General features: G+C 32.9%; 1 protein-coding gene across 8 annotated transcripts in view; it reads left to right on the top strand.

Moving 5' to 3' along the window:
* The window catches only part of LOC118196617 (WD repeat-containing protein 76-like), a 133,167-nt gene that overhangs the window by 79,921 nt on the left and 38,352 nt on the right, over nucleotides 1-14,894 (top strand). For all 8 annotated transcript variants that reach the window (XM_085823814.1, XM_085823815.1, XM_085823812.1 and 5 more), the window contains one exon: nucleotides 7,567-7,720. In XM_085823814.1, coding sequence (XP_085679940.1) covers nucleotides 7,567-7,720 — 154 coding nt within the window. The remainder of the gene's footprint in view (nucleotides 1-7,566; nucleotides 7,721-14,894) is intronic.

Here is a 14,894-nt window from a genome sequence, read left to right as displayed (position 1 = left end):
AAGATGGAGAATTGATAAAAGAAGCTTTTTGTAAGGCAGGAGAAGTACTTTTCCACGATTTTAAAAACAAATCTGAAATAATATCATCAATAAATAATATTTGTCGCATAACACTGTGATGTGACGGACTGAAGCTATAAATAATAATTTGGAGGCTTTATTAAATGACGATTTAAAAGCTTGTAAGTTCCTATCACTTCAATTTGATGAATCCATGGATATTAGTGACATTGCACAGTTATGCATTTTTGTGAGAATGTTTTCGAAGATATGACTTCAAAAGAAGAGTTATTAACTGAAATTCCATTGAAAGGATAAACGAGAGGCCAAAATATCTACAATTCATTTAAAAACTTTATTGATAAGACAGGATTTCCAATATATAAATTGGTCTCTATTACAACAGATGGAGCTCCAGCAGTGGTTGGGAATCGAATTAGTTTTATTGCCTTGCGCAATAATGATGAGGAAATTCCCAGTTTTACCAGCTATCATTGCATTATCCATCAACAGGTATTGTGTTCAAAAATACTTAAGTCTAATGATATAATGCAAATTGCTTTTAAAATCATGAATTCAATTTGTTCAAGAAGTCTTCAGGGATGACAATTTCGGGCACTTTTGGAAGAAACTGAATCAGAGTATGGAGATCTCTTATTGCACACAGACGGGCAGTGGCTAAGCTGTGGTGCTTTTTTAAAAAGATTTCGTATTCTGTTACCAGAAATAAAAAATTTTCTTCAAATGAAAGAGAGCACATTATTGAATTGCAGGATGAGAAATGGCTCATGAAACTAGCTTTTCTCTGCGATATCACTGCAAAACTTAACAACTTAAACCTTAATCTACAAAGAAAGAAGAAATGTTTAACAGACATGATGAGCGCGATTAAAACTTTCAAAGAAACAATAAAAAGTTATGCATCTCAATTAAGAAAACATGAATTGAGAAACTTCAAAAACATGGAGGAAGAGTGCATCCATAATCCAAACCGAGACTTCGAAGATTTTGAACACTTAGATGTTTTGTTTGAAGAATTTGAAAGAAGATTCGCTGACTTAATTAGTTTGGAAGAAATACTCAATTTTATGATATTTCCATTTAATGAAAATGTCAACATTGATGAAATATCTGAAAAAATAGGACATTTAATAGATACCACATCAGTCACGGTCGAAGAAGAAATTATTAAATTAAGATGCGATATATTTCTTAAATCCAGAGCATCTAGCGATACTGGTTTTTGGAAATTAATTTCTGAGGAAACGTTTCCAAATATTTACAAATTGATTTTGTATTTGAAATCATACTTTGGATCGACGTATCTTTGCGAATCTGCTTTCTTAACCATGAACGCCATAAAAACCAAACATTGGTCGCGTTTAACAGATGACCATTTAATTTCGTGTTTACGCATAACACAAATTATTAATGTGCAGAAGGTGCCGCTTAATGTAATCACGTCTGTCCATGGCTGTTTCGGCAATATTAACCGAATGACAGCATTAAACGATGAGAAAAAAAGGATTAAACAATGAGAAAAAATACCTTTCAGAATAGCAATAGAATTTAACTAACTTAGCATAAATATATCTAGAAGCATATAAATAATTATTTTTACAACATTTTAAGTAGGAAAGTTTCTGAATTGTTATAACACCTTATAAGGTATTTCTCCCGCCTTCTTAACATGCCTTCATGGTGAGGTGGTCAGCGTACTCGGGACTCGAACGAGGGGCCTCTCAAACAGAGAGTCCCGGCGAGGGCATTGGTCATTTTTTTTCTCTCTCCTGCTTCCAAAATACCTAATGTCTTTACAGTGGCAATAAGCTCGTACCAGCCACAATATGAAAAACTTGTCGCAGATATACAGTGCCAAATTTCAACTAAACGAAGTGAATAGGATGGTCAATTTTTGATACATGAATACTTTGATTATTTTCGTCAGTAAATTTTTATTTTGTAAATATTAAGTTTTAGAAAAATTAGATAATTTACCATTTTTTCTTGTTACCGAAAATAAATATATAAACATGTACGTTACGTTAATTTTGCTCTGCCATTAGACGGCCTTCGATTTTTTAAATGTGGAGTAGACCACGGATCCCAAAAGTTTGGCCACCCCTGACATATAGAAACACAAAACACTGTAAGCTTCTTTTTCAAGAAATATGTTTCTCTCAACACTAGTTGGAATGGGAGGTTTCTATACAAAACATTTGCAGTCGATGATCTATTGTGCGTATGGTACTCGGGGACACTGCAAGATGGGGGAAAATGTTTTGCATGGTTTCGCACCAAAGACCATCCTGAAAGCAGTTTCCTGGAAATGTATCTTTTGGTGTGCTGTTGAGAGTAGCTAGAAGGTCTGATAGCAGTTTAAGTGTTATATTGAAAAGTAAGTAATGCCATCTGTAAATGAGAGAGTAAAAGACTAGTTTTCGGTGGAGGAGGCTGAAGGTTTAGTGTGATGAGTTGTATAAATGTCAGTTTTATAGAAAGTAAGGCAAATTTTTATATATAAGGTTCATAATAGGTGTTCAAGGTATTGTGATATGAAAAATAAAATTGGACTTCAGATATCATTATTGTTCAAGAGTTATGATGTAAAAATTTTAAATCCTACTTCAGGTGTGTACAATTCTGGGAAGTAAGCTTCCGCGAAATCGGTTTACCTTTCTTAACTTAGTAAACAGGCTGAGAGCCAAACAAGAATCAGTTATCGCTCCGATTGGCGAAAGGGGTGTTTCCTTTCAAATGACAATTGCTTTTCCGTATTGTATTTTGTATTGCTCACACTCTTTTTGTTTTAAACTTTATTGTTAGTTATGAAAAATAATAGTAAGGTGATGGTTATTAAGTAAATCACTTTTATCTCGACTCTGGCGATTCTAAATACTAAAGAGGAAAAACATGCAAAGTCCTATTCTTTGGAATGATCTGTTGTATATATTTGATTTTATTATTGTAAATAGTTAGTTTTGTATCCATAAATTTTTTAATAACTTTTATGTACATGATATAATGCCATTTACTGATATTTGTTTTGTGATGAGTCAAAAATTTTTATTTCATCCCCAAAATGTTAAATATTTTATAAAGGCTACTTGCTCAACTTTTTTGTTTAAAGTCTTAAGTATAGTTACAAATGCAAAGGTTTTGTCTAAGTGGGTGAATTTTAATGACTAGCCTAGTGCACTTCAATTATTTTTCAACTGTGTATTCCATATCAATGATAATGTGCAAAGAACTGATGACTATAGTTGCTGACAATTACATAATTGTTATATGAATTAGAAGTAATTTCAAATAAACTTTTTGGCAATATTCATTTTTGTATTCATATATATATATACAATCAAAAGTCTTTAATCCAGACTCGTCGGGACTTCGGCGATTCCAGATTAGGGATTTTTCTGGATTATAGATCATCAGTTTAAATCTGGTAAGATAGCATGCAGAAATTATAAAATTAAAAATATGAAACCATAATTTAGGAAATAAAGAGCCATTATGATCTAAAACGTATCAAAATTTACAAAAAAAAAAAAAAAAAAAAAGAAGCTTAATATTTATTTGTTTACTTTATTAAACATTTCTTTCAATGCGCACATAGTCGAAATTCGAAAATTGCAACTAGAAAACTATTTGATGTGTATTTGTTATATTTATAATGACAAATTTTATTTAAATCATATCAAAGACGGAGTACATCGAGATGAAATACTACATTTAGTAAAGAATCGTAAGCCAAATAAAATAAAAACATCTGCTCTGAAGATGAGGATAGTGCTGACAGATCAACTTCCAGTTCATTGTGTGGCGTGACATCCCCCCCTCCCAAGAGCAGCGTGAAATTTATAAACAGATTTCAGAATGGTTAGAGAAACAAAGGATATGCCTTTATCCATTTTTTGCAGCAATTATACTTTTTGTTTGATGGACATCAAAGCATGCTTTCGCTTTGTAGATCCTTTGGCAGCTCCAGAATCGGAAATTCTTTTTGACATAATCGAAAGTTCAAGCTTACTTTTATAAAATTGCTCTAACAGTCTGCAAAAAATAATAAGCCGGATCCAATTAGAAAATTAAAGAACAACACAATCTGCAACATTAACTGAAATAGATAATTAGATAATTTTAACTTAGCTTATAATGTTTGTTATACATTAAATGTGCATGTGTAAAGGTATTATGCGCATACGTAAATGCATATGCGCATGCGCAGAAAGTTTGTAGCTTTGAGGTCCGGACTATGGACGTCCAGATTAGAGACTTTTGACTGTGTATGTAAGAAAAATAAAGAATATATAAAAGATTAAATTAGCAACGTAAATTTCCCTTCTCAATTCAAAAAATAGTAACCCCTCTCCGCACTGCATCATTTCGAGACTGTTCTATGTTATATGATTCTTACGTAAGTAGGATGATGTAAATGGAACTAAACCAGCCAATAGTAATTTTAAAGCAATATTAACTGTCCAATCAGAATGCTTTGAGAACCAAAACTAACTCAGTTTGACTTAAGATTTCATCCTGAACATTATACACTTGTTTTTCCATGTTTTGGCCTAGCTAGACTGCTGTCGGTCTGTTGCTGCTTTCTTGCATAAAAGTTATGAAAAATGTAAGCCTTTTGAACAGTCACATTTAATATGCCAACTTGTGTGTAGCCGCTACATGCTGCTGAAAATAAAACTGAAGATTTAATCTGCATTCGCTTCCTCCTCCTGCTCTCCAGTTATTTCTGACTTTGTTTTTATTATGTATATATGCACACATCTAATATTTACCTACACATAGGGAGAGAGATGTGATGGTTTAGAAATTGTTGATTTATGTTTATTAGTATTAATGTAATGAATAAGCTTTTTATTAATGAATGTATATACAAATGTTTTTCATCATTTGTAATGATAAATCGATAAATATACAATGTTTCAATATGTAGCATTTATAATAAAAATATAGTTCTTAATGTGTTTATAATCTAAAAAGCATTTCATTAATAACATAAGATAATAGCATACAAAATTAATGTGTATCCTAATTAAAAATAATCTGTTTTAATAAATGTACATAATCGCTGATTATGCAATTTCAATTTAAAAGTAATTAGCAGAGAAGTAAAGTCGTGCATACATATACAAACATATTTTAAAAAATTACTCCCCTTAATAAAAAAATTCTGTTATATAACAATAACATTCATCTCGCACTATTAGCCCGAAATACAATAAATTTGGCAAACTTTTGGCGACAAATAATTTGTAAACAAATCATCAGAAATAGCATGTCATAAAATATTGTCTACTCTGAAATTTCCACGATTATAAATTTAATGAATATGTAAACATTTAAAAATGGCAGTTATGCTACAACAAAACAGCAATATATATGTGGCTTTTTCCGTATTTCTTCAATTAAATAGGCATCTATTTCCGCTGTCCATGATTTCACAATGAGAGCCATATCCATATTACCGTGATCCCTCAGAAGCAGAACTTTCGTCTGATTGTTTGAACGTATGGGGAACACGTCTCCAGATGGAACTTTTTCGGAAAAGTTACAAAATGTTTCGTCTGGCTAAACGAAACATTCATCAACACAATCACCGCCAAAAGCTATACAATCATTCCAACGCTTTTTTAATTTTTTTATACCATGCTTGTAAAACGATTTGTTCTTGTCCACAAAATAGGCTTCGGTGGCAGCGATGACTTCTTCATTCGAGCCAAATCCTTTTCTCCTGAGCATCTTTTTCAGATCAGCAAACAGCCAATAGTTTCTGGAGGCTAGTCTGGTGAGTATGGTGGGTGGGCAAGCAGAGTGAAGCCCAACTCATTCAACGTAACCAGTGTTTGCATTGTCTTGATAGCAGATGATTTTTTCTTCTTCATGTGTGGTTACATCAAATGCACCAATAACTCACTGTAATAGGCAGCATTGATAGATTCTTTTCTTTTCAAGGTAGTCTATTTAAATTATACCTCACGCATCTCAAAACACTTACGCTATGACTTTGCCGGCTGACTGTTGCGTTTTTGGATGTTTCGGACAGCTTTCACCGGCTGCACGCCACTCAACTGGCTGCCCCTTCAACTCCAGAGTGAAATGGTGGATCCATGTTTCGTACATTGTCACATACCAACACGTTACAACCTGTTTATTGTGAGTAAACTGTGACAAACAGCTCTGTGAATCGTCGACTCGTCGTTGCTTTTATTCCATTGTGAGCACATATGGTACCCATTTGGAAAACACATTTTTCTTGCCCAACTTTTCATGTGTAAAATCATACGCCCACTTCCAGTTGATATGTTTACCATCTAAAAAATCTCGCGAACTTTTACTTTGTGGTCGTTCATCACGATTTTCAACACTTGTTTCACATTTTCTGTAGTGACTGCTTCATTTGGCCTCCCCAAGCTGGCCGCATCATTTGTATCCATGCGATCATGCTTCACAAATCAACACATCGCTAGCAAGTGATTGTTTTCGATTAAGCAGAGTCTGGATAACATTTTTTAAGCCATTGCTGAGCTTGCATGGTATTTTTGCCCATTAAATAGCAATGTTTGATCAACACTTGAAATTCGTTTTTTATCAATTTTGTTCACAAATGCATACGCAGCGTCATTTTCATCACTGTAGCTTCACTGTTTCATGTCCAATTGCCATGAAAATCAGACACGTGTCATTTAAAGGATAGTTATTTCGAGCAGCGAAGTCAAGTTGATATTACTGACACCATCTGTCGGTTAGTCCCAGGACTTATTGAACGATGTGTTATTTGCTAATATTCGAAGTAAATAATATTTTAAATAAGAAGTACCAAGGTGAATTTTAATTAATTGAGTAGAATGTTACCTATTTGCTTATGATATTATTGAATTATGCTAAATTGTAAAAAATCAGTAATCATAAATTTTTCAACTGTGTTTGTAGCCTTTTGTTTTGTTGAAATACATAATTTTTATAATGTATTCTAAATCTAAAACCAACAATATTGTAAATTCATAAAAAGATGAAACAAAAATACAGTCTGAAATATCTGTGAACGCTTTCTAAGATGTAAAAAAATTTATCAGAGGTAATTAGGATATGAAATGCTTGATGGGACTTGTTTTTCATGGAAGACTGTATTAGAGTTACTAGAACTATAAGTTAGGTCATACTGAGATTTTGAAAAAGTTATATTTGTTTAGGTTTGTTTTCATTTCTCAGGTCTATTTCAATTTTTATTTGGCTATATTATCTCTTTTTTTTGGGGGGGGAGTTTATTAATTTCTATTGTTTATATTTTCCCTGCTATTTAAAATTGAAATAGTGCAAAAAAATGAAACTTTTAAATTTAGTTGTTCTTGTACCACTGTATAATTACGTGTTATGATGCATTAAAATTATGTGTACCTGTATTAAATTACAAACTGTATTATTATTTAATGTGTGAATTTGTTTAATATGCTTCAATACAATATGCAATGCATCATTGAAAGGAAAAATCTAAATCATCCATCCCAAAATATAGTGTAATGCTTTTTTTTTTTCCATTTTATCTTATAGATATGTCTCTCGTTTTCCTTTCATGAAAGTAGATGAGTCTAAAGTCGCCAAAGTTGTTCCTGCTAGGATAACTGCAATGGCACTAAACCCTTTGCCAGACAGAATTATTGTCACTGCTGCAGATAAATATGGAAATATGGGCTTTTGGAAAGTTGTAAGTCATAAATCATTTTACCACATTTTTAAAGGTGTATTGGGTATTCTAAAAATATATTACGAGAGGAGCTTTATTTACTAATTTATACAGTTCGGAGTAATATTAAATCAATGTAAAAATTTATTTAAGTACATTTTTATATATTTATATCTGTGAATTCAGCATATACTTTCAGTTACTGTTAGCAAAGCTACCACTAAAGATCTGAATTTATGTTAAATGTTTGATAATAAATGTTGTAAATATTTCTACAGCAAATTACCAAAGTAAGGAAAAAAAACTATTTCTTACCTTGTCTTCTCAGTAGTGCCCAGCATCATCATCATAGTTTAGTAATCCATAAAGAGGTTGTACATGAAAATTGCAAACGAACACATTTATTTTATACATAATAATAATAGAATAAGATTCATTAGAATTTTCGTAATATATATCAAGAGAGCATTCAATAATTAGTCATTGTGAGAGAGAAAAGCGAGTCACTTGGTTAACATTTTCGGTAGTGCACCGATTACATTGTCTATCGCCTTATTGGCGTTCTGTTCATCACTGTATACCAGTCCCCCTACCTAATGGACAGCATCACTGTTGCAGTGATTCTCAAAATTTCTCAAACATAGGCTTGCCTAGCAGTTTGGTGAACAGGTCTGCAAAATCATGTTAGAGTTTCTGCAGTAGTCTAGGCTTAGGATGCCGTTTTGTTGAAGTTCAAGCAAGTAGGGTTATTTGACACCTATATGTTTTGTTCTGGAACTCTTTTTCCTCTGACTCGTGAAAGTTTCTTGTTTACTGTGAAAGTCAGCTGCATGACTTGTTAACTTCATAGAGAATAATTAGTAGATTTTGTTTTAGCCCTAAATCTTCAAGTAAATTTAAGAGCCATTGTGCTCCTTGAGCTGTATTAGCTGCTGCAACATATTCTGCTTCAGTTGAAGATAATGCAAGTCAGTTTTGCCTTTTGATGTTCCATAAATTGTAATTGTTTCCTAGTTTGAATATGTATCTGCTAATGGGTTTTATAGCTGTTTTGTCATTTCCCCAATCTACATCTGAATATGCAGTTAGTATTTACATATACAGTCAAAAGTCGTTAATCCGGACTTCTCGGGACTTTGGCGATTCTGGATTATCGATTTTTCCGGATTATAGATCATCAGTTTAAATCTCGTAAGAATGCATGCAGAAATTCTAAAATTAAAAATATGAAACCGTAATTTATGAAATAAAGAACAATTATGATCTAAAGGGTATCAAAATTTACAAAAAAAAAAAAAAAAAGCTTAATATTTATTTGTTTACTTTATTAAACATTTCTTTCAATGCAAGTTGTTTTAAGTTGCTTCGTTTTATGTTATAATACTTTCTCTTTAATTCTATAAACAGACACAATTTCTTGTTCAGTTACAAAGTTCCGCTGTTCAAGTCCCGTTAATTGTTGTGCCGAGAATACCGACTAACTTGTCAATCGAAATTTTTTCGTTTTTTTTTTTAACCTCTCTGTCACATTCTTCATGTCTTTATCCATTTTTTGCAGCAATTCCACTTTTTGTTTGATGGACATCGAAACATACTTTCATTTTGTACGATCCTTTGGGAGCTCCAGAATCGGAAATTCTATTTGACATAATCGAAAGTTCAAGTTTACTTTTATAAAATTGCTCTTACAGTCTGCAAAAAATAATAAGCCGGATCCAATTCGAAAATTAAGGAACAACGCAATCATCAACATTAACTGAAATAGATAATTAGATAATTTTAGATTATACCGTCCGTTATACATAAAACGCACACGCGAAAACGTATTCTGCGCTTGCGCACATGCATATGCGCAGTGGTAAATGGTCTTACTCGCACGCGTAAACGCCTATGCGCATGTGTCAACGCGCCGCATGCACAGAAAGTTTTTAGCTTTGAAGTCCGAATTAACGACTTTTAACTGTACTAACTGCATATTCAGATGTTGGTCTAATTTTGTTGAAGATCAACTTCAAGTCTTTAGTTGTATTTAAGTATTGAATGACCCTTTCAACAGCAATCCAATCAATTTTCCGAGGTTTTTCATTTCTTCTACTCAGTAGATTGACAGCACGTGCTACATCAGGTCGAATGATTGTTGCAATGGATAGTAATGCCTCTACTGCTTGTCTATATTCTGTATTATCTTCTAGAAGATCATCTTCAGTTTCTAGTTTGCGCTAGTTTGTTTCCATTGGCGTATATGTTGGTTTTTCATCTTGCAGTCCAAATCTTTCAACTAGTTCTTCGATTTTCTTCTTTTGGTTTATAGCAAAGATTCCACCTTTAGATCTTCTGATGTTTATCCCAGGTTGTTGTTGACTTCTCCTAGGACTTGGATATCCAGTTTAGCTTTTAGTTGTTGAATTATTTTCATTACATCTTCTTCACTTTCACTTCCTTAAGTATATCGTTTACATATATTATATATGTGAATTTTTCATAGTTGTTTTTGAAAAATAAGCTTGGGTCTGTTTTACTTTGTTTAAATGATATGTTTAGAAGTATTTTTTTTATTTTCAGATTTCAAGCTCTAGTTGCTTTTTTAGTCCATATATTGATTTCTTCATCTTGCAAATTTTATTTTCATTTCCAGCTTTTGCATATCCTTCAGATTGAGTCATGTAAATTTCTTCTAGTTCTCCATGAAGGAAAGCTGTTTTGACATCCATATGTCTGACAGGCATGTTTTTATATGAAGCTGCTCATAGGAAAGCCCATAATTGTGTATTTTACCTCAGGAGCAAAGGTTTCATCATAGTCAAATCCAAACTTCTTGCTAAATCCTTTTGCGACTAATCTGGCTTTGTATATTTAGATTTTTCCTTCTGCATTGAGCTTGGTTTTGAAAGTCCATTTGCAGCTTATTGTTTTTCTTCCTTTTGATAAGTCAATTAATTCCTAAGTGTTGTTTTCTTCTAGTGAAATAATCTCTTCTTGAACAGCTGTCAACCAGTTCCCCCCCCCCCCCAAAGTTTGAATTTCCTTCCAGGTTTGGGATTCTGGACAGACTGGATATTTTGCATGATATCCGTAGCAATCATGAGATTTACCTTTTGTGTTTCTGTTCGATCTTCCGAGTTCTAAAAATTCGTCGTTTAATCCCCCCTTCCCCCCCTCAGTTTTTTCAATTTTTATTTCTTCTTGTTTAAAGATTTCTTCGTTAGGATTATCTTTATCTTGGTTCAAAGAAACACTTGCAGGCTAATTAGTTCCAGTGTCTTCAATAAATCTTATTGATCGAGTTATGATTTTGTCTCCAGGAATTAAAATTCTGTAGCCTTTACTTCTGCTGTCATACCTGATGTGTATTCTGTCTATAGCAGTGTCCCCCAGTTTACCCCTTTTAGATTTATGGATGTAAGCAAAGGCCTTGCACCAAAATGTCCTCAGATGAAAGAGGTTGGGTTTCTTGTTATTCCATAATTTGTACAATGTTTTCGCATTGGGTTTCATAGGCATACAATTTTGTAAATAATTTGCAATCAGCGCTGCTTCCGTCCAGTATTTGTAAGGTTGACCTGCATCAGCTAAAGACATCTTGTCATTTCTATTTATTCACCAACTCCATTTTGTGCTGGACAATGCGGAACACTTAGCTGGTGATTTATACCATGTTTTATAAGATATTCTTCCAGTTCTTTACTTTTCATATGCACCACTGTTATCACTTCTTGGCATTTTTACTTTTCTTCTGAATTTATTTTTCGTAAGAGAAATAGATTGTTTAAGCTTAGAAATTACTTCATTTTTTCTTTTCATTAAGTAAATCATTGTAAACTTACTGTAATCATCAATAAAAGTTATGAAGTACAGGTAACCACTGACAGATGGTGTTTGTACCGGTCCTAAAACATCAGTGTGAGTTCATGTAGTTTGAATGCTGTAAGTTTCAATTCTTTGGAACACGAAAAATCAGTTTACATTTTATGCACTGAATGCATTTGTATTATGTTTACAATTAATCTAGTCTAATTCTTTCAGGAGTTCTTTGTTTACAAGTTGTTTGATCGCGTCATTGTTTCTGTGACAAAAGCGTCTATGCCAAATTTGAATGCAGTTTTCATTTTTGCGCTAAAATGCTATGTGAACTAATAATTCATTGTTCCTGTCGATTGGTTCAAGACAACTGATTCCTGGCACTTCAAAATTTTTCATAAGAAAATCCTGAAGGAGGAGCTAACTCGGAAGTATTACCCCCACCCATTGTGTTCTCGTACAAAGAAAGTGATTGGATGATACTTATGAACTATTCAAGAAAAATTGTACTGAGGCTTATGAAAGCCAGATGAAAACTAAATCTATTTTTGTCTGTACTAAAAACCTGAATAATAATTACAGCAAAATGAACCAACTCCTACTAGCAAGTAATATTCCATTTCATTCCTATCAATTGTACATGTAATACTGAAGAATGTCCCCACCTCTGTAAAGGAAGAAGCTATATATCAAGACTCAGAATTCAGAAAATATCCGATTTCGAAAGTTAAGCAATTCACCAGAAATCGTAAAGGAGTAATAGCAAGACTTCCAATATTCCTGCTGGAGTTAAAGAAAAATTTCGAAGGAAACCTGATTCACCAACTAAATAACATGTTAAGTTTCAACATTGTAATAGAGAAATTTAGTACTAAAAAGAGACCAGTACAATGCTATCGTTGTCAGCAGTTCGGCCATTATAAATATCACCTTTTTTAGAGTTGCTAAAAGTTATCATTTCGAGCTTGAGCTGCTCTTTAGACAATGGATCGATTTGATTATCCTCATGCATGGATAATAGAGCAAGATCCGATTTACTCTTTTTTTGAAACATATGAAGAAAGAGTTAATTCTTTACCTCTAAGCCCAAAACGTGCAGAAGTACAGAAGCCTGTTTTATTTGGCAGAAATTGTTCTGGAATTTCACGCTTATCTTTTCGAAGTGTCCCAAAACATGTGAATTTGTGCTTTTTCAATAATTCATTGCCCTTAGGAATGCTGATGTACCAATTGTCCATAGTTATATTTCTTTCAGTGCCACTTTTTGGTGCAATAAGTCTTTATACAACATCCAATGCCACATTTGATTGTCTGTATAGTCCGACAGGCTTCTGTCCTGCATAAATTTCTTGGTTGTATGCGTAAAATGTGTGAGAATCACAAAAAGCAAAAGTTTTTATTTCATATCTTGGGAGCTTATATATTGTCTGAATTGTCTGAATAGCTTTTTATATATTGTCTGAATTGACACCTTTCTCGAAAGGGTTCTAATTTTTCGCCTATAGTACAATATTCAGATAAAGAATATATTTTTCGTATGTTTTTGATAAATATTTCGAAAACATTTCTAATAAATTCAAGTCTAGCCATCATTTTTCGCTCTGCTCATAAATTTATGTCATCAAACCTAAAACACCTGAACAGAAAGTGGAATCGGTTGATAGACATTGTTATTTGAAAAAAAAAACAGTTATTCCACTTCCGTCAGCTGACCACGAATCTTTTCTGCTGCTGCTCTCAGCACTCCAGCGTAATATAATAGGAAAAACAATGCCTTCAATTCAGCTGTGTTTGTCTCTTGTGCATCACGTTCTCTAGAGAAGTTTCTTATTGATGAAATGTAAATGTTTGTTGATTTCACCAAATCTTCCATTATTTCTTCATCAAAAATTTGCGATAAACACTCAGTTGGATTTTTCAAATTTCTAAAGCTTTTCTTGACACCAGGTAAATGTGTCACTATATTGTGCGGCCGTGTCCGAACGTTTTTCGAGGGTAATTTTTTACTTTGAATTGTTCCATCTTTTCAAACATAAAAATCATCAAATGTCAAAGAAGATATGAATTGATCATATCTTCTTTGACATCATATTACTGGAGAATGTGAATCATCATATTACTGGTCAGAATCAGTTTCGTGAGCCCTTTCAGAAAAATTATTGCACTCAGAATCGGAATTTTCAGTTTCACTATCAGTTTCAACATTAGCATGAAGAACCCGTAGCCGTTACTGTTCTCACTCGTATGCACTCATCTCAATGAATGTCTCTCTAGAAGTGAAACATTAGTACATGCGTGGGATAGCTACAATCCCATTGCACATTCCTTCCCCAAAAAACTCAAAATCCCAAGGACTTGAGAAAAAATTCCTCTGGGCGACCCCTTCCTAACCTTGATCTTGAAAGGTACATGAAGTATTAGAAAGGTCATGTACGACCTTCTCTTATTTTCTAAGAAAAGACTACATAAAGTGTCGATTTTACCACAGCGTGTGTGCTGACGAGTTAAGCATTTATTTGGAACAGTCTAACCCAGGGTTCTCCAAACTATGTTCCGCAAGCTAAATCTGGTCTGTCAGTGTCATCAATCCTGCCCATAGCATCTAATGGCATATTTTTATTGTTGCTGTGATAAGTTGGATTTAAAAAAACACAGAATAATAATAACTTGGTTTTATTTACTTGCTTACATAAAGCTTGTAAAAAATATTAATGAGATTTGTGTTGTTGTGATTTTCCGCTGACAATAGTTTGTAGTTCTAGACCAATTTTACTTGCACAAATTATTAAAAGAGATTTAAGATGTTCATTCATGGGTTAACTTGTATCTCTAAACATTTTTTGTGTACTTAATTTTAGAAAATTTTTTCTCACACGGGTAAGTAGTATCAAATACAGAAAACAGTCCATGAGCAAATTTTCAAGTCGTACCAGTGGAAGATATAAAATTCCAACTAAGATGAGTTTTGATATTTGTTCTTAATTATATCACTGCAGTGAAAATCTTAATTTCATTTGCAATGACATCAAAGTCTGAGAAACGAGTATCAAAATTTATCTTCAAAGCACTCAAAGCTTTGATTGCAGAATCGATGGGAAATTCAGTTTGAGTAGTGTGGCTAAATATTTCACATGTTTTAAAAGGTGTGAAACATTTTTTATGTAATTGTGATTGAAACAATATAATTTTCTGCTGGAGCAGTTTGATATTAGTGTATAAATCAGGGAGAAGCTGGTTTTTCCCTTTCAAATTCAAATTCAGTTCTTTCATATGTTTCGTCAAATCAACATAGAATACTAACTTAAACAGCCATTCGCTGTTTTGTAATTCAATAAGAGGTGATGCTTTTCAATCAAAAAAAAAAAAAAAAAAAATTCAACCAGTGCTTGGAATTTCA

Source organism: Stegodyphus dumicola, chromosome 9 (genome assembly GCF_044657685.1).
Source record: "Stegodyphus dumicola isolate Sdum_Otavi_A_Nest chromosome 9, ASM4465768v1".
NCBI classification, from domain to species: domain Eukaryota; kingdom Metazoa; phylum Arthropoda; class Arachnida; order Araneae; family Eresidae; genus Stegodyphus; species Stegodyphus dumicola.
The sequence above is the reverse complement of the archived record's forward strand: the minus strand, read 5'-3'. Positions and strand labels throughout refer to the sequence as shown.